The 20,283-nt window shown below is 41.1% G+C and overlaps 1 protein-coding gene across 1 annotated transcript; it reads left to right on the plus strand.

The window, feature by feature from the left end:
* The first annotated feature begins 1,610 nt into the window (after positions 1-1,610).
* On the plus strand, positions 1,611-17,792 carry LOC131221023 (phosphoglycerate kinase, cytosolic). Its single transcript, XM_058216098.1, has 7 exons — positions 1,611-1,734; positions 1,867-2,089; positions 12,447-12,524; positions 12,627-12,887; positions 14,678-14,995; positions 16,555-16,713; positions 17,305-17,792. The coding sequence occupies exons 2-7, from the start codon at positions 1,892-1,894 to the stop codon at positions 17,497-17,499; spliced, it is 1,209 nt and encodes a 402-aa protein (XP_058072081.1). The 5' UTR covers positions 1,611-1,734; positions 1,867-1,891; the 3' UTR covers positions 17,500-17,792.
* Positions 17,793-20,283: the final 2,491 nt, after the last annotated feature.

The following is a 20,283-nucleotide window of genomic DNA, read 5'->3' on the forward strand; positions in this document are numbered from 1 at the left end:
CATGCGAACCTACAGATCTGACGGCCGACCCTTCACAGTGCAAAGCATATGGCAGAATGATGGATTTTGCGAAGTCGACTACTTGCAATTTCGAAGAGATTAATTCCACACATGGACATTAGAAAAAGTTTTAGAAGTTTTGAAAACGGGACGGCATCCGATTGAAGTATTGATAACAACAGAACATCCTGAAATGGCCAATCCGGAGACAGATTAGGGGAAAATCAAGGTAAGGGAGACATACCTCCCGCAAGAGCAGCGGCACCTATGCAGAGACATGAGCTTACCTTCCCCCCGTAGGGCGATGAATGGAGCAAGACCTGCTGCAACCATGGCTAAATAGCCGGTGATGGATGTCGTTGACCGAGGACCATACCATAAGCAATTCACCTCTGCTAGTACGGACCTGAGCACTGCGAGAAGGGATACTTTAGGCGGCAAGGGCATTTCCTCTCCGAACACGCAAAAATCCAGCTGCAGAGCGAAATCCCGCGGGATTTGTTGGTGGGCTCGAGGAGACGAGAGAGGTGGGATGGGATATCAGGGCAATATCCACCGTACACGATTTCAACCGCCATGGGATTGAGATGCATTGCAGATCCCACGCGATGCAAACGCGCGCGTGGGATGTGCACGCGGGATCGTGTCATCCCATCCACTGTAAGCTAAATTAATCCCACTGCCCAAACATGCCCTAAGTGAGTGGTGATGTGGACCGATGAGGATCAGGATAACAAGAATTCCCTGTTTACCTGGTAACAGGGGATCCGGAGTCCGGATCCTCTGTAACCTGGTCAACAGAGATTTCCTGATACCCTAATTCTCATTGGTCAAAGTCACCACTCACTAAAAAAATAAAAATAAATAAGAAAAGGCTTCGGACGCTAAACCATTAGGGTAACAGGAAATCCCTGTTGACCAGATGACAGAGGATCCCGACTCAAATAACAGTAGTCCTGTGAATTTTTCTAACGGTGTGCATTTAATAACTACTGTTTCCCGTCGTGAAGAGTTTTGGATCTATTTCACTTTTAGAAAAATACTATAAAGTGAGCTGAAAAAACTGATGGACGGCGAGGATATACAAAATATATATCAAGATGGGCCCCACGACAACGGCCTCACTCAGTAAGTGGATGATCCTCACTCAGTAATAAGTGGATGATTCGCCCGTGGTAAACTACGCACACCGTTCATAGCAAACCACGGCGCATGCGTGAGGGCTCGGCGAGGAATGATCTATTCCCCTGTTAGTCTATCCTCGCGCATATCGCCGTAGATCATAACTAGAAATTCACACGTGGCATACGTGTGAGATATCCCAGCAGGTGCCAGTTGTGGCTTTGTGCAAACATTCCGGTTCCAAAATCCAGTTTGGTCAGATCATCATGCATGGCACATATCTAGATTCATCATAGGCCGTCAATGATTACTGTCTAACGAATCTGAACCGTTTGATTATTGAATCAGCCTGATTAATGGTACAAGTAATGTTCATGGTAAGGGCCCACCTAATGAATTAGCTAGATCTTCACACGTATGCCATTTTGATACACGTGCTATTTATTCTACTCGCGCGAAGCGCCTCATTCTCCCGTAAGAATATTCCCCAACCGAAACGCACCGCCGCGCAAGCTTGCATTTCACTATTAAAATCCCTATTAACCCCTTCAACGCACTAACTCCTTTCATCATTTCTCACTTCCTTCTGAAAAATTTCTAAAGCTTCAAAAGGTTAGTAATCTCCGCCGTATGTTTTCCCGTCCGTCCGATCTTATACTCCACTGACCATCTATCAAGATCCGATCGTCGATCTTTCATTTAGATCCGATCTTTGTTGATCATACCTGCTCCTTCCATTTGCAGGACCTTGTCAAGTTTCAGATCGATCATGGCGGCAAGGAAGAAGAGCGTAGGGGATCTTAAGGAGGCTGATCTGAAGGGAAAGAGGGTTTTGGTCAGAGTCGATCTCAACGTTCCGTTGGATGAGAATCAGAAGATCACGGATGATACTCGGGTTAGAGCTGCGGTACCCACCATCAAGTATCTGATGGGGTATGGGGCCAAGGTCATTCTTAGCAGTCATCTGGTATGTTGATTTTATTTTTTATTTTTGAAATTTTTTCATAAATTTTATTATTATTATTATTTTTTGGGGTAGAAATGATCATCTTTTATTTCCAGTCATTATGTCATGTTTGTAGCATATCCGATCCGTAAAAACGGTGGCCCACACGATGGTGATCACCTGGTTTGAAACCAGGCCGATCCGCTAATTGGGTGGGCCACGCCAGTACACTGAGTCATATCATCGGCTGTCCGTTGATTCTGACATCACGTCCTGCTCGATGTGTGGATCTGATTGATCATACCAGGTGATCATCATGGCGCGGTCCACCTTTTGTATGGACTTTGCTGGATATAAATGGCTGTATGTGGAAGGTAACTCACAGCTGCTGCATGTGAGCATTTAGCTTCTTGGATGGTGTTGTTGGATTTTGATTTGGGGAATGCAGTAAGAGGTGAATTGTGGGAAGCAGATTGGGTACTGCCCCCTCCTGGACCAAGCTCCATCCGACCATGGTGGGGGGTGATTTGGCGGCAGGGGGAAGCGGATTGGCTGGTGTACCACACACCAGCTAAGCTATATAACTGCTGTAGGTACGTGTCGTGCGAAGACGAGCACTGACGCTCCTCGAGCTCCGAGTTGTAGAAACGGTTCAAAGGAGATCAAAGTTACATGGGCCCCATAGTGATGTATTTATTATATCTACACCGTTCATCTATTTTTAGAGATCATTTTATAGCATTATTCAAAAAATGAATCATATCCAAAGATCATATGGACCACACCACAAATTGCAGCGAAGATAATGATTTTCACTGTTAAAAAATTCATAGGGCCCACCATAACGTTTACTCTCCATCCAATCTGTTCATAAGGTCACAAAGACCTGAATGAAGAGGAAATTTTTTTTTTCATATTCATCCCAAACTTCTGTGACCCCAAAAAGGGTTTCCATGGTAGACGTTCAATCCCCCACTGCTTTTTGCAGTGTGGTCCACTTGATAGTTAGATCTGTCTTATTTTTCTTCTCGAGCCTTAAGACGATCTCGCTAAATGGATGGACGGTTTGGATATATCACATACCTCATGATCAGACCCACGGAACTTGTTGACGTCAATACAGCAGCTATATAGCTGCTGTGAGGTACACCAGCTAATCCACTTCTGCGGCAGCGTATTTCAGAGATTGGGGCCCATGCATAGCATGTTTGAAATTTGTTCGGGCCCCACTTGTGACGTTGGCCTGCTGTCCAATCACCCCTCACCACGTCAGGGTCGGAAAGAGCTCGGTCCATGTGGGGGCAGTACCCATTCTGCCTCCTGAATTGCGGCACACTTGCCAACGTGACACATGTGTATTGTTTCTGGGCCAAGCATTAGGTGGGTTTGACTGTCAATATTCCCGTTGGACTGGAATCGGGCCAAATCCAATCATTGTTTTGGCCACACTATTTTGAGGAAAAGCAGATGGTTGGAAAGAAAATTGCCAACGGCCTGTATTTGACGTAAACATGTGGCACACTTGATGAGTGGATTGGCATGGAATTCGGTGTATGGACTGGATCTCACACACATGTTTTAATTTGGCATGTGTGCCATGATTCACCTGTTTGTTCTCTTCTTACTGGGATCACTTTTGCATCTCTTTTTTTATATTGTTGAAATGGTTAGATTTAGATTGATTTTTTTATTTTTTTATTTTTTTTTCTGAAATTGTTGAATGATCACATGCTTTTTTATATTGTCAAATGCTTATTGAATTGATGAGTGGATTGGCATGGAATTCGGTGTATGGACTGGATCTCACACACATGTTTTAATTTGGCATGTGTGCCATGATTCACCTGTTTGTTCTCTTCTTACTGGGATCACTTTTGCATCTCTCTTTTTATATTGTTGAAATGATTAGATTTAGATTGATTTTTTTATTTTTTTATTTTTTTTTCTGAAATTGTTGAATGATCACATGCTTATTGTGATTTGTTGTTTTTCCTACCAACTTGTCACATATGTAGGACATTTGGGCCGTGCATAAGGTGGGAACCTTTTTCTAGATTGCATGGCGTGGAAGTCGGGAATCCACGCATCAGGTGGGTCACACCTGTATGTTGGGTAAGATTGTTGGCCATCCATTGGTTTTGATGGCATGGTCCACTTGTGGCCTCGTTCATGTGCTTAGTGATCTTAATGATGGGTTCCACCTTTTAGAAGGCTAGGATGTCCTACACACATGACATGATGGCAGGAAAGAGGGTGTAGCATGGTAAGCTTACCATAGTATGGTTGTATGTGATCATTCCCCCTTTGTGCTTCTTGAGAGATTTTTGTTCTTTGTTTTTGTTCTTATTTATTTAATTTTGCTGAAATGTGATCATTTGTATGACGAATTCATGACAGTAGTTATGGTTAGCACTTTTTGATGAATATCGAGAGTGATGTCATGACTTTAGATGGAAATGTTTGTGAAATTTATGAATATCTGTTGGCTTTTGTTGTCATTCTAACCAACTTGACGTTTTAGATGCTCTTGAATTCATGATGGTAGTTTTGGTTAGCATTTTTTTATGAATCCTGAGAGTGATGTCATGCCTTCATATGGAAATGTTTGAAAAGCTTGTGAATATCTATCAGCTTTTGTGGTTTTTCTAACCATTTCTATCTTTTAGATGTTTGAAGAAATAAATTATGTCAACATGTTTAGGCACTATATAGAGGAAAAATACCATACTCTACCAAGAATACTATAGGTCTGGCTCTTGAGTCATGCTGAGGCACATGTCCACTATATATTTTTGTCATATGTGTACTACAATCCAGATTGATCAAACTCCAAATTGTTGAATCTGCCATGGATTGGTCATGGTCCAAAACTTATGTCAATCCGTTCAATGTAACTTCTGATCTGCCCTGTTCAGGTAGGGTCCACGATGTGGATGGTTCAGATTTGATATGTGCATAGATGCCATGTGATGGTTATGTGAGGTACCTTACCCCGCAGAATCTGTTATAATTTATCCAATATGAAGAAAAAACTTTGATAGTCTGTAGAGTTTGATTGATTATAAGCACGCACTTTGAAATTGCACGTGGCATACAAGTAATTCAAGCTAAAGTGCAGTAGCCTGAGGCTCACTGTTAATGATAGATTGATACCCCCTCCGGTTGAATGGTTCAAACTAGATTTCGACCTTGGCAATCCTGGCCTGGCCGGTGTCGATGGCATAATCAAAAGTAACAGTGGATTGCTGGTGCATTTACAGCAGCAGCAGCCCTCGTGCAAGGTGTGAAAATTGCTGCTGGTTTCAAGCTAAGCCACCTTGCCCTTTTTTTTGGGTGGGGGAGTCGAGTAATGTCATCAGATGGATTAAAGAAGGCTCATCTCCCCGGAGATTTGTGAGCCTGAATTGAAGAATTATAGGAGATATTTTCATTGTTCTTGATGGCCTTTTCATCAGTGGCTTGTCTCCTCGGGGAATTGTGAACCTGAATTGAAGAAGTATCAGATATACGTTCATCGTTCCTGGTGGCTTTTCCCATGTGCACTAGCTTGCTAGCTCCTGAGCTAGCAACTTGGTTAAGGAGGGAATCCATTAGGCAGCAGTTCTATTTTGGTCAGGAGTTCCAGTGCCTAGATGTATAATTTATTTTTCTTACTTGTTTTTAAGAGGTTGTGGTGCGTTAGTCTTCTGTGGATGGAGTTGATCTATCCGTTTGTAGTGTTTTTGCTTTTATTGTTCACATTTCTTCTTCTTCCTTCTTTCTTTCCTTTTTTTTTTTTTTTTTCAAAATAAATTTTCCATTCATAAATAATAATTATAATAATGAAGCGTCCAAATTATTGGTGTTGGCCTAGATTTGTCATGAACAAAAAAATCCGCTTATCTAATGATTTGACTATCATATTGGTGGCATTTATTGGATGATTAAATGAAAAATATCCAATGGTCTTATTTCAATGAACAAGGATCCACGAATTAGAGCTTAGGATTGTTCAATTTTGGGACCGTCACTAAGGTCGCATTTGGATACATGGTATATATATATATATATTATATACAGTGGCAAATCAACTACTTGTGTGACAAAAGTTAGTTTGGTAAACTGTAATTTAAAAGTAGTTGAACACATTAAGATGGCCTATATGGCCTTAAGAAGAAAAGAACTTTTTTACTTTTGCCTTCTCTCTTATGCAATCCCCCCACATCCCACACGTGCATGCTCTGCACGTGTGCACAAGAAAGGGCCCATTTTCCATTTTTAGGCAAATATCTACATTAGTAAATATCTCTACTTTTCATTTCTTTAAATCTTTATATTATGTAGTTTTCTCTGATATCTTTATATTAGGTAAGAAGTAATCTTAAATTCTTCTTATTTGAGTACTCTCTTATTTAAGTGGTTTCTTATTTAGGTAGTTTTCTAATTTTCAGATATTTGCTAATTAGGAATTCTATTTTTAGATTCCATAGTTTTTATTGCATATTGTAAGGACTTATTATAAATAAGGCTTAGGCCTATGGAATAAGATAAGTTGAATGATATTGTCTTTTATGAAATTTCTCTTGTTTTCTCTACGGTAGTTGCTGAAGTGGGGAAAGTGATCTGTAGTTTAAGAGTAAAGGATTGTTGAGCTTGCTCACAGTCTCGCATTCGTGGTCTTTAGCATTTGGCTAGAGGATTGTTGGTTCCTTTCCCACAATCTCTTTTTTCTTTTCTTTGATCTATTGCTTCCCCTTTCAGGGTTTACATTACTCTCTATCTCTCTCACACACGTGCGCGTGCGCCCACTCTCCTTCTCTCATCTCTCATTTTCCTCTTCTCCTATCACCGATACCGCCGACAATAGCCGTGGTAGCAGTGTCCATGGCAACTGTCACTTGCTGCAACCATGGTACCAACAACCCTTGGCATCATCACTGGGAGCAGCCGCATGGACCCATCGTCCACCTGCTCTTTCCTTCTCCGTCAAGGAAAAAACCTATCCTTGATTTAGGCAGCCAAGGTTGCCGACATGGTATCCCAAATTGATTACATAACGGTTGTAATGGTTGTTATGTAATGGTAACGGTTAAAATCATTATGTGTTTTGGGGCCAAAACAGCCTTCTTTTTTTATTTTTATTTTTAAAAAACAAGGCATAACAGCCCCATAATGGTCTAGAAACAATTTTATTTTTTTCTCAAAAGAAAGAAAGAGTTGTAACCGCTGTTACAGCCCGTATCGTAATGGTAACGATGATAGCCATTACAACAACCATTTTCATTATGGAACACTTTGGCTGCCGACAACTGCCATAAAGGAAGGGATGGTGGGTGTCGTTGCAGCTTATTGGCGGTGGCGCCTAGGCGGAAAATGAGAGAGAGATTTTGGCTTGTAAGTATGCTATTTACCAAACTTATTTGCGTTGAATCAGTAGAAACGAAGAAGAACTACTTGAGACATAAGTAGCTGAAACAAAATGACTTAATGATCCAAGTGGGCCATTAGTGACAATGGGGTTCATAATTTAGTCTGTCGTATGTGTGCCTGCGAATCAAGTGTTGTACTCTGCCAAAGGACGCGGGGAAGAGCATGAAGTAATGAGAAGAAGATCACTGTCTTCCTCAAGTGATTAAAACCTTGAATTCACAGTGGGAGTTCTAGAGTCCACAAGAAAATATGGGAGAAATTTCGGATATTTTATTGAATAATGTGTATGTGATTTTCTCAATTACACCATTAATAAAGAAAACCCAAAACCTAATTTGAAATTACCTAAGATAGCAAAATTTTGACCCTAATTCGAAAGTTACCCAAAATAGTAAAACTCTTCTAAAGCCAAATTTGCCAAAAATAGAAAGTCCAGATAAACCTTGCTGCAGGAGTCCTTGCATGATTACAAGCAATTTCGAAGAAGACGAAAATTCTCCAACTCTAAAAATAAGGAGGTACGACAAAAATCAAAATTATTAAAAATAGTGAATTTTCCTAAATTTTTTATTTTGAACTGGAAACGTGTGTTTTTTTACAAAACAGAGACACGACTTGTTGAGTAGGTTGGTTGATGTTGAAACCTTCATTACATAAAGATCGATAGGTTGTGTGTTTCGTAACTATGCTCGGATCAAAAGTTACCACTAATTTACGGTCCACACTTTGAACAACAATTTCTCTCTATCCGGAATGAATTTCTTCGAGCTGGACGCACCTTGGGCCCAGTTACGTCATGCCCTACATAAGATTGAACCTGGATCTGATGGACTACTTTTGCTTTTGTTTGAGCTTCTTTTGGTCTAGCCATGCAAAGAATGCATTTGTGACACGTCCTACATCGGTCCCCTCCACTTAGAAAAAACTTATCCTTGAGTTATTCAATGGACTCGGCTCATGATATTCATATAAGTCTGCCACATTGAAAGTCCTTGAGATCTTCATGCCTTTGGGAAGATCAACAACATAAGCATTATCAATTATTTTCTTGAGGATCAAAACAAGACTGAGCTTTTTATTCATCAACTTATTATAAGTCTTAGTCGGAAGCCTCTCCTTGCGCAGGTGAACTAGCACATTATCACCCACTCCAAACACCTTTTGGTGACAATGTTTATCAGCCTCTTCCTCAAACTTGGCATTAGACTCTTGTAGTTTCTTGGGCGTTAACAGAGTTGTCACAAGACAGGCTCATGCTCTTTCTTGTGAGACCCTTACGAATCTGTTCCTCCACTTGTCCCTGCAAGATCTCGCATTCTTTCGAACTCATTCGATAATGTTGGTGATTAGGCAGACTTGCCCTTGGGACAAGATCAATGTGGTGCTGGATAATACGCATGGGGGCAACTCGTCGGGAAGTTCATCGGGCATAATCCCTTTGAACTCCTACAACACTAGTTTTGACTTCTCTAGAATGTTCATGGGTTCTACTTCCATCCCCTTTACAACAAATGCATTGATCTTCCCCGTCTCCTCAGATCCTTTAATGATCTTATATGGCTACGAGAGACCGGCCATCTACTTTAAAAGTCTTAGGTTGGTTCTCCATTCTCATAGGGACGAGGATAATCTTTCCACCATCTTTAACAAAAGCACATTATCTCAGCCTCTATGCGTGGCATCAACATCGTATTGTCATGGTCGACCAAGTAACATGTGACAAGCTTCCATATCAATCACGTCACAAATCACATTGTTCTTATAATATTTTCCAATGAAGAAGGGAATACAATATCGTTCAGTTATCTTTGTTTTGTTGACCTCCTTGAATCATCTAATTGTATAGGGAGAGGGGCGTTTCTCTGTCTTTAGTTGCATATTTTCTACCATAGTCCTTGACACGATATTCTTACTGATCTTGCCATCTATGATAAGATCACAGATCTTTTGGTTCACGATGCACATCTATCTCCTCCTTCGACGTGTACAACAACTTCCTTACGATCAAAGTGGTGGCCTGTGATTCACCATTATTGGGTGGTGGTTTGTTACCGTTGTCACACCATGAACATGATGATCACGAACTCTATCGCCGATCTGATGTTACTCATCATTATGAATACGGGTCTGTCCTAAAGCTCCCGTCAAACGATCGATGGTTGCTTGTAGTCTGTGCATGGGTCGCAGATTCTCCCGTTGGAATGCTTCAAACGTTGCTGTTGTCATATGATTGTCCCCTGGAACACCGTTCGTAGGGTTGTTGCTCAAACTATTATTAGAAGCCGTCGAACTGAGGAAAAGCCTCACTCTAATACCAACTGATGCAGGGAAGAGTGTGAAGTAAAGAGAAGAAGAAGATGGTCTTCCTCAAGTGATTAAAATCTCGAATCCACAAGGACAGTTCTTGAGTCTGCTAGAAAATAAGAGGGAAATTTTGAGTATTTTATTGAATAATGTGTATATGATTTTCTCGATTATACTATTAATAAAGAAAACTCAAAACCCTAATTCGGAAGTTACCCAAAATAGTAAAACTCTTCTGAAGCCCAATTTGCCAAAAATAGAAAGTCCAAATCAACCTTACTGTAGGAACCATAGAATGATCACCAACAATTTATAAAAAGATGGAAAATCCTAGAACTCTAAAAATAAGGAGATACAATAAAAAATCAAAATTACTAAAAATAGTAAATTTTCCTAAAATTGCAATTTTGATTTGGAAGTGTGCATTTTCCTGCGAAACAGAGGTACGCGACCTGCTAAGGACCTGCTAAGTAGGTCGGCAGACCTTGGAACCATCGTTACATAAAGATCGATAGGTTGTGAGTTTCGTGATGATGCAAGTTATGATTGATTTACGATAACACACTTAGAACAACAATGTCTCCCTATCTGGAATGAATTTCTTGGAACCGGATGCATCTATGGCCCAGTTACGTCATGCTTGACATCGGACTAGGCTAGGATTTGATGGACTACTTCCACTTTCTTTGGGCTTCTTTTGGTCCAGCTATGCAAAGAATGCATTTGTGGCACGTCCTACGTCACCAAAGTATCAATATAAATTCACATTGGGCATAAATTGCATCCTGAATTTTGCCAATAAACCCCTTGGTGACTATGGGGTCGTCCATTTAGTCCGCTTAGTGCCTGCGTATCGAGTGTTTTACTCCCTACCAAATTATCAAAATAAATTCCCATTGGGCATAAATTACATGCTGAATTTTGCCAATAAACCTACTCTACTGTTTTATCAGTGTAAAAATGGCCTAAACGTTTCTGGTTGGATGTATCAATTGCCTGATGTTGGACTATCAACAAAAGTTATGGGCCTGATTTTGGATAGTGAACATAAGTTGCGGGCAACAACGCAAGTGCATTAATTGGATGGCAAGGCAGTTAGGCACATTTAATGACTGTAAAGTGAGTCAATTCACCCATTGATTGCGTGCATAGTCCAGCTAGCCTATTTGATGCTTTTTCACACTGAATTTTGGTATGTAGCTTGTGCATAGGTTCACTCCTTGCAAGCAAATTGTTGGTGATACTGCTTTATGTGCATTGTTATTAGATTCTTGTATATGATGGCAATTATATGTATAGTATTGTTTTCCCCTTTGCTTCAATTTGTTTCCTGCAGTGTTTGTCTCTGTGAGACTGTGCTTGCATGCATGCATATAAGCATGTGCTGAGTTGTAACCTGCATTCTTGGCATGTATGTCGTGGGTTGGTGTGCTTGTGGGTATGCATGTGTGGCAATTACTTGTGTCTTTTGAATTGCTGCTTTTGAATTTTCTTAAATGTTAACTGTTTGAAATGCTAGAAGCAATATTTTATTTGCAATTACGTACCAATGAGATTTCATTATCCATTGTAAATAAATGGCTTACTTTGCTGTAACTATACTCATCCATTCCATGCTAGATTCTCCCTTTGGGGTTTATTCTTTTCTAGTTGAGCTTCCACCTTCTGTATCTTGGTTTTTCAACTTCTTCTTTCAATATCTCTGAAATAGTGTAGTTCTTTAGCAGCAGCAGCAGCATTTGTGAGTTTTGGGTATTTTTATTTCAGAAATGTTGGTTTGATCCAGTCATTTTCAGTTTTCATGTTGCCATGTCTTCATTCATGATATGAAACAAATCCGCAATGATGTGGAAGGTTTCTTTTGATTTACTTCAAGAGGCTTGCTAATCCCACGTGCACCTATATAGACACACCTACATGCAAGTGCACATGCTAATGCATGCCACATCTGCAATATTAAGATGCTCATCAAGTGGGATTGTGGATGAGCTGGCTCAAGGGTCAAGCAATGTCCACCAATGTTTTAAAAACTAGACTGGATACCAGATCATTTTAGTTAGCAGTTTCGTCCAACTGCTGGTCTGACAGGGTTGAACTGTTCCAACTCAGGACATCTGCTTAAAGTACAATGGAGGTTTCACATATTGGTACCATTAGCACTTAAAAGGGAGATTACAGGTTTGAGTTTCACTGATGTCAATGTCTAACTTTTTAAGGAAATGGTTGACCCTGTATTCAAGTGAATGGACTGTTCTTCTGCCCTATTTCGTTCTGACTGTGCAGTGCAGTTTTGTTTATTGATGTCTACTCATCAAGTGGGAGTGTGTGAAAGACATAGGGCAGTAAAAGAAGAGCAAACAGATCCATATTCCACATACTCATAGAGACAAAAATGATGAGTGGATTGGCACAATTAGGTCACCTACACACAGTGGGAACTCCTGATGAGCGGATTGGGTGTCACACATGCTGGTACATGACCTGCATGCACATAGGTGTTTACAGGATTAGCAAACCTCTTACTTCTATGGTGTAAACTACCATTGGAAGCAGTCTCTGCCATCGAAACTTCTCTCGTCTTTGGTCTTCCTTTTTCTGTACCGATTGTTTGACATCTGATATGAACTTTTAAATCTTACTACTACTGGTTTCTTTGTACCCTCAGGGACGCCCAAAAGGTGTTACACCAAAGTACAGCTTGAGGCCTCTTGTGCCTAGGCTATCTGAACTCCTTGGCATCGAGGTATGCTTCTTTTTCCTCTAAAATCAATTTCCAACTTGCAGCCTTTGGAATTGTAACTTACATAACATTCCCTTTATTCCATGTATGCATTTGCGAAAATAGGTCGAGATGGCCGATGACTGCATTGGCGAGGGAGTTGAAAAGTTGGTGACTGCATTGCCAGAAGGAGGTGTTCTACTTCTTGAAAATGTAAGGTTTTACAAGGAAGAAGAGAAGAATGATCCGGAGTTTGCGAAGAAGCTAGCTTCACTTGCAGACCTCTATGTGAATGATGCATTTGGCACGGCACACAGAGCACATGCTTCAACCGAGGGAGTTACCAAGTTCTTGAAGCCTGCTGTTGCTGGCTTCCTTATGCAGAAGGTATGATGGTTCTTTGAGCTCATATTTGTCTCTCTGAAACTGCAACACCTGACTTGTAACCTTTTGTTGAGATTTCTTATATGGATTAGTAAGATGAGGTTTGCACGCCCACACACAGCCTGACATGCATGGGACATCCAATTAAGGTGACATGGGTTGGGTAGCCTGCCCAACCCGACGAGCCTGACCAGGCTTTGGGCCAGGTTTGGATCTACTAGCTTGGCCTGCTTGGTCTGTGGGCCGGGCTTGGTCCGTGCATGTATTCGGGTCAGTCTTGGGCTCAAGTCATTTTAGCCTGACCTAGACCTGACTATATTTGTACTTGTACGTGCCATATCCTACAAAAATGCCATAATTGCCATTTTAATCCTTGGTTAGGCAACCCATCAATCTTGTTGGTTTTATTCCTCTAAAATGCCTTCTTTTTTTTTTGTGCATGTGTGGCCCACTTGATTGATGTTTAGATGAGGAACATTCTAGTGTGAATGGGCATTTTGTCATTTTTCGGGCTGGGCAGGATTGGGTTGGGGCAGGCCCAGGCCTGATTAAAAAAATTTCAGGCTCGGGCTTGGGCATACTGTGCTAGGCCATGCAGAGTTTGGGCTTGGGCCTTGAGTCCTAAGTGTGGGGCTGGACCCAGGCCTAGCGTAGCCTAGTCCAATCCCAGTCCATTGCCACCTGCGCATCTGATCGATGCATCAGATGTGACACACCATCGTAGATGGATGGCTTGGCCCAAATATTTGGCTGCACAATTTGTAAGGTACGCCACGAGTGAAAATAATGGATGCTTTGAAAAAATTTCCAATGATCCATATTCTGTTTACATGTGTGGTCTCTGGTTTATGAGTTGCTGGCTCTGAATTTTTGGATCAGGGCTTCTACAAGTGAGGCCCACCTGATGCATGGCTTGGATGTCTCTCTCAGATTACTAGTTGTCACATGCGGCCATGTGTAGAGGTGCATGTGGGCTTCACAAATTATAACTTCTAGCAGCTCATTTATATGGACCACAGTTTCAGTCATTTCTTCAACTAAATCTGAAATTGCACTCTGACTAGTGTTTTTTTTAAAAAAAAAAAAAATTGATATTTGAAATTGTATTTTAAATTGTGCACATAAAAAATGTATTTTGACTTGTGGTTTTTGTGAGGGGAGCCATTGCATATACCCATTCTCCATTTTGGGAACTGATAGAGTACACCTGTACTATTTCACTTTCTAAAAATGGCAATTGTGTGTATGCAAATCAAAGGGATGGCAGGCAGCAAAATTGCTAGTTTTGGTTCTATATCTGTAAATTTCAGGCCTGGATCCAAAATTTGTTCCAAAGAAAACAGAATTTGGTCCTTGCACTCAGAAGCAGAACATTGAAAATAAAATCTGGAAATCTCCTTGCAGCAGTCCTGAACAGCTGCTATGCTGGTATTCACATGCAACTAATGATGGAAAACTCTTTTCTTTATTTATTCATTCATAAAACCGTTTATTCACACAGCTAGAGGTCTTTCAATAGACCTAAATACAAAAGGTAATTAATTTTTAAATTTTTTTTTTTTTTAAAAAAAAAAAAAAAAACAACAACAGCTATTGATGCTCCAAATAAAGGAGTGGATCATCAGATTTGTGGACCCAGCTGCATCAGGATGGATGTAGATATCAACCTTCTTCTAAAGACAATCTTTAAAATATGCATTATAGACAAGCATCATTATATCTTTTGGTTCACAGTACATGGTGCTTCCTCTTAAGTTGCTTATTCCACACCCGAACATGTGATCTTGTTTCAGGAACTCGACTATCTTGTCGGAGCCATTTCAAATCCCAAGAGGCCATTTGCTGCTATTGTAGGTGGCTCGAAGGTTTCATCCAAGATTGGGGTGATGGAGTCCCTGTTGGAAAAAGTTGATATCCTTCTTCTAGGTGGAGGAATGATCTTCACGTTTTACAAGGCACAGGGACACTCAGTTGGGTCTTCTCTTGTGGAGGAAGACAAGCTTGACCTTGCAGATTCTCTTCTTGAGAAAGCTAAGGCCAAAGGGGTGTCTCTCTTGTTGCCTGTTGATGTGGTTGTAGCTGACAAGTTTGCTGCAGATGCGAACAGCAAGGTTTGTTCCCTTTCTTCATCCAAGTTTTAAACCGGTGATTGAAGCTCCGTTTGAAAACAAAGAGGGCTCAAATGTCAAACTAGTTTGAGCAGGTGTTGATTTATTAATAGATAGCTTTAGGGCCTGTTTAGATGCACTTGTTGAAAATGGGGCTTCTGGAAAAGGGGTGTTTCCAGCAGTCGGATTGGTTTCTGTGGAGTGCTTTTTAGCTCCCATTTTGTTGGGTGGGAGATGAGAAGGGAGTTTGCAAAGTGTGTATCCAAACACACAAAATAAACTACTATTTGCATCAAAATGGCGTTTCAGCCTCAACCGCCCCTTCGGTTGGTGCGTCCAAATGGGCCCTTTGTAACATTTTCATCGTTCAGATGGGGAGGTTAGTAACTTTTCAAATGCTTTGATAATACAAATGAAGCTTTGGACAAAAGGGCTAGATTACTGCATGTCTTTTTGTCCAACCCATGCCCCATGGGGGTGGCATCAATTCTGATTCCAGGCTATCTCATTCATGGGGCTAACTTTAGGTGGATCATAGCCCCAAAATCAGACTGATCACACAATCTTAACCATCTTAAATTGTCCATTGAATTTAGACATTTGACCATTTTCTTTTTCAACCATCCATTTTATCGGTCCCAAATTGAATGGTTAGTGTTTTTCAGCACGTGTGATCTTTTGGGATATCCTCCATCCACAATGTCTGATCATGTTCTGTTCAAGAATTGACCAGCTACAAGGTAGCACAACTCGTGGTACTGTACCATGTTTTCTACCAAAATGTACAATGAATCAGGTAGGCCCCAATATGAAGATCACCTGTCACGAAAATGACCATCTGCTCATCGTGTGTACCATGCCGTTGGAATCAATGGGCATCCGGCAGTCTGAATCAACATACAGGTTTGGTCCTCTTAGTGAGCAGATCAGCCTGACTTTCGAGAAGAGTGATTCATGCTGTGCCCTACCATATTCATGCTACCGATTTCCCACACAAGTGGTATGCAGACAGAAGTAAGGTATAGCACCACAATTTGTGTTACTGTTGCTTGTAGGTGATTAGTTCCCCCTGTAGTTCCTCTCTTCTTGCCTAGTCCTGCTACCTGGGCAGCTGCCTAGGTGGAAATAACCCATGTGATAGATAGATCTAGGCACGGTCTCTAGGTGAATTTCCTTAATTGGTATGATGGCAGTGTATCTGCTATTGTAGAATACAAGCAATCCATTGACATGTGTATTGCTTCTTTTCTACATCTGCGACAAAATGCACAGGGCTCTCAACAGTCCTGTCCTAGGATTGTCATAGACCAAGATATTGCTCTAGGACCATTCGAAGTTGATTTTTTAGACCAGGCCTGCCCCATTGATGGCCCTGGAAATGCAGGAATAGTTATTTGAATGGTGCCTAACCCATACCATGGGAAGAACTTTATGTTGATTAGGATTTACAAAAGACAAGTGGAGATGAGACAGATGGTGTATCAACAATTTGATTTGGGTTGCTGCTGCCATTTACAATTTCATTAGAAAGTCTCCCCTTTTTGTGTGTGTTTGTTTTGCAGGTTGTACCTGCATCTAATATCCCTGATGGTTGGATGGGACTGGACATTGGGCCTGATGCCATCAACACATTCTGCCAATCTTTGGAGTCCACCAAAACTGTGATCTGGAACGGACCTATGGGGGTGTTTGAGTTTGAGAAGTTTGCAGTCGGAACAGAGGTATGCCGTGGCTGCTTAACTATATGAGAAATGTGATGGTTGCTTTCTAGTCTCATGCCGATATGTCACTGTGGTATACATGTGATACAGGAGCCATTCATTTGGTTGGGCCTGTGCAATGCGTGCAAGGGTTTTTTATTTTAAAGTTGGTCCATTCATCAGGGGGTTCACTTGAAGGAATGGATGGTTCAAAAGATTGGGTATGGTTCCCAATCAATATGCACACATGTCGCCCACCTAATAATCAGTCTAGCTTGATTTCTAGGCTACCTCATAGCCATGGTGCATCCACCTGATGAATGGCTTGGATCCTGATAATTCAAAAGCTAAGAATGCATGCATGATAAAAATGAAGTTGGTCCATTCATCAGGGGGGGCGACGTGATGGAATGGATGGTTCAAAAGATTGGCTACAAGTCCCAATCAACATAACACGTCATCCACCTGATAATGAGACTAGCTTGATTTCCAGGCCACTTCACAGAGTGCGTCAACTGCTGAATGGCCTGGATCGTAATAATTGAAAAGCAAGGCCTTGATGGATGGCTGATGCAACTGGATGGTAGTGATGGTAACATTCTCCAATCACAGGCGATTGCAAAGAAGTTGGCAGACCTCAGTGGTAAAGGGGTGACAACCATCATAGGAGGCGGTGATTCTGTTGCTGCTGTGGAGAAAGCAGGGCTTGCCGACAAGATGAGCCACATCTCGACTGGTGGTGGAGCCAGCTTGGAGCTGTTGGAAGGGAAATCGCTTCCTGGAGTTCTTGCCCTTGATGATGCCTAGCTTGCTTCTTGCTAAGGCAAGTTTTGTTTCTTTTCTTCTTGGATGCTCCCATTAGTAATGAATGATATGCTTTCCTTATATTTTGAGAGAGAGAGAGAGAGAGAGAGAGAGAGAATATCCTGTGTAGAGTTTTGTGGGATGTTGTGTTCAATAAGAGTTTGGACTCTTCTTCTCAGGCACCAGTGAGTTGCTCGGGAGTTACCTTTCTTAACAGACTAATGTTGTCAATAATGCTTTATCTGTAGTCTGTTCATTTATCTACAGCAGATTAGTAGAACATGAATATTTGCACCTGTTTGGTGCACAACCCGTTCAAGTGGAATCTTCTGTTTTCTGCACTGCTTGATTGGTAGATGTTTCAAGTGATAAAATGTTTGGCCAGTTTACATGGACCCAAATTGCGGACAGGAGAATTCAATTCTCATTTTAGCACACTACTTTGTGGACAGGAGCATTTAGCGCTCCTGACCATGCATATGGGCAAATGGCATCATCCATGTTCTGGGGTGCATCCAAACAGGTTCCTATTGTGATGAGGATTGACTAGCTACTGGATTGCATTTTGCTGGTAAAATGGAGATTTGAGCTACATTACCTGGGGTCCCAAATGTTATGGTCAATAGCTGGATATCATGTGCACAAGCTGGAATTCAATTTGGACCATGCATATTTTAGGGCTCAGTGCATGTGGGCTACAACACAAAAATCAATCTCAGCAATCTAAATGCCCCAGCCATTGGTGGATGGTTAGAAATAATTTATCAACAGGTAGACTCTCGGGAGTTTCAACTCCCAGTCAAGGGTTCGAGTACCCATAGGTGGTGAAATTCCACCAGCGTGAGTGTGTGGGGTGTGTGTGCGTGTGTAAAAAAAAAAAAATAATAATATCAACAGGTAGCCCTCAGTGGCATGGAGTCTCAAGTTATTTATACAGTCAGTCCAACTCTTCAACGGAAGAAAGAAAAAAAAAGAGTCCAGTACAAGTGGAGCCCATATTTCAATGGTTAAAACTGATGAGATTATATGGGCCTCCTCGCCCTTGAATAGGCAAAGCAAGACAATACATCAAGATTTACATTCAATCAAGAAAAGGCCATATTCCATATCTGCAATGATGACAATGGTTTAGATTCCTGAGCCATGGACCACATTTGTAGAAGCTGAAATGCCTAACATGCGGTGCAAAATCAAAGTTTTGGCTTGAGGGATCTAACCTGACGACTCCAATCATATCAATGGTTTGGATTGCTTAGTCATGAATCTCATTTATAGAAGATGAAAAGCTGAATACGACATACAAAACCAAAATTCAGAGGGCTGGCCTGAGAGTTCAAGTCTGGCCACTCCAAAGTCCAGGTCCAGCCGACCCTAGCCTAGTCATTCAAAGCCAAAGACCATGGCAAGGCTCCGAGTACTTAACTTGGGAATGATGAAAACTTTGGAAAAGACATCGATTTTCGACTAAATATTTTGCAGGGCAAAGGCAATATGTGGAACAAACAGTCAAGAGGGCTATTGCAAAACCATTCAGTAAAAACATCCGTTCCTCCACTAAATGAGAAATAATCACAACTCAGCCACTGTTCTCCGACGAACCCAATTTTATCTAGTGGCAACCTCCACTAATGTGGGTGGTGAACGGGCCTCATTCGTGACTGTCTTGGGCGGTTTGTCAGAGGATTCGCAGCCAATCTCTTTCATTGCTCGGAGTAGGCTGTCAAGTATCAACATCTCACCTTCTCTAAAAGCTTGAGCCATGAGAGGATGGTGTATCAACATTTTTCCTGCACGCGCGCGGGTGCAAAACTCTAAACGAAAATATTTTTCTTGCTACTCTCGGAATTCCATAAGACATTCTGGTCTAATACCATGTCAAATAAAAAACCATTCTCAAAAAGCTTGAGCCGGCAAAGAATAGTGTATCAATTTATCCAACATATGTGGCAGAGGCAACTGCATTGCTTTGGGCATTAAGCTAGCACTAAGACCTGGCATTTAGAACATGGGAATCAAAGGTGACTTAGGACTAACAATTGCCGCCTGATGCAACAAGGTGGAGGAGAATCGGAACATGAGCAGGTTAGTTTTGAACTGCAGGCAGATGCTTCAATGGATACTTAAATGGCATGCCTGGCATGTGTTTAGGGAAGCTAATGATGCTGCAGCTATTTTGGCCTAGTCTGCAGTTACATAAAGGCGTATGCCCCCTGTTATGCTTGTAAATGCTCTTAACAGAAAACTATGGCATCCAACAAGAATTCCATTAGTTAGTTTCAAGTGCAGTTTTCTACAATAATGTTAAGAGACAAAGGCTTTGTTTGGTAGACCGGTAAATATATTTACTTAACAATATGTATTATATTGTAATAAAGTATGTATTCATAATGTATTACGGATGAAGATCTCTAGGACCATGAGATTTGTTCTCATAGTCCTCAAAATCTACTTTTTTTAATTATTATTTTCTTAAAGAAATTGATGTTGACAATTTTTTGGTAGAACTCTAGAAATTGAAATAGATTTATGTGCCTTACCTTTTTTGCTTGGAATGGGAGAAAGTAGATTTCTTGAAAAGCGTTTCTCTTGGTAGAGGGAAGCTTGAAATCAGATGGGGTAGAAATTTGATGGGAAGTTAGAAATCAAATGGGGATTGTGTCTGATTAAATCTCTTCCTTCCATTGTGATGTGTCTGATTCATGCCATGCATTCATTTTATCAGTTCGTTTTAAAGAATTAGCCTAAAAATGAAGTAGGCTATAAACTCGGATAGACCATGCCATAAGA

Source organism: Magnolia sinica, chromosome 12, assembly GCF_029962835.1.
Source record: "Magnolia sinica isolate HGM2019 chromosome 12, MsV1, whole genome shotgun sequence".
Taxonomy (NCBI): domain Eukaryota; kingdom Viridiplantae; phylum Streptophyta; class Magnoliopsida; order Magnoliales; family Magnoliaceae; genus Magnolia; species Magnolia sinica.

Bases quoted from the DNA above. Each gene is read 5' to 3' on its own strand.
- LOC131221023 (XM_058216098.1), top strand. From the start codon at position 1,892: ATGGCGGCAAGGAAGAAGAGCGTAGGGGATCTTAAGGAGGCTGATCTG. The intron at 12,888-14,677 runs GTATGATGGTTC...ATCTTGTTTCAG, and splicing joins CTGGCTTCCTTATGCAGAAG to GAACTCGACTATCTTGTCGG. The intron at 16,714-17,304 runs GTATGCCGTGGC...CTCCAATCACAG, and splicing joins AGTTTGCAGTCGGAACAGAG to GCGATTGCAAAGAAGTTGGC.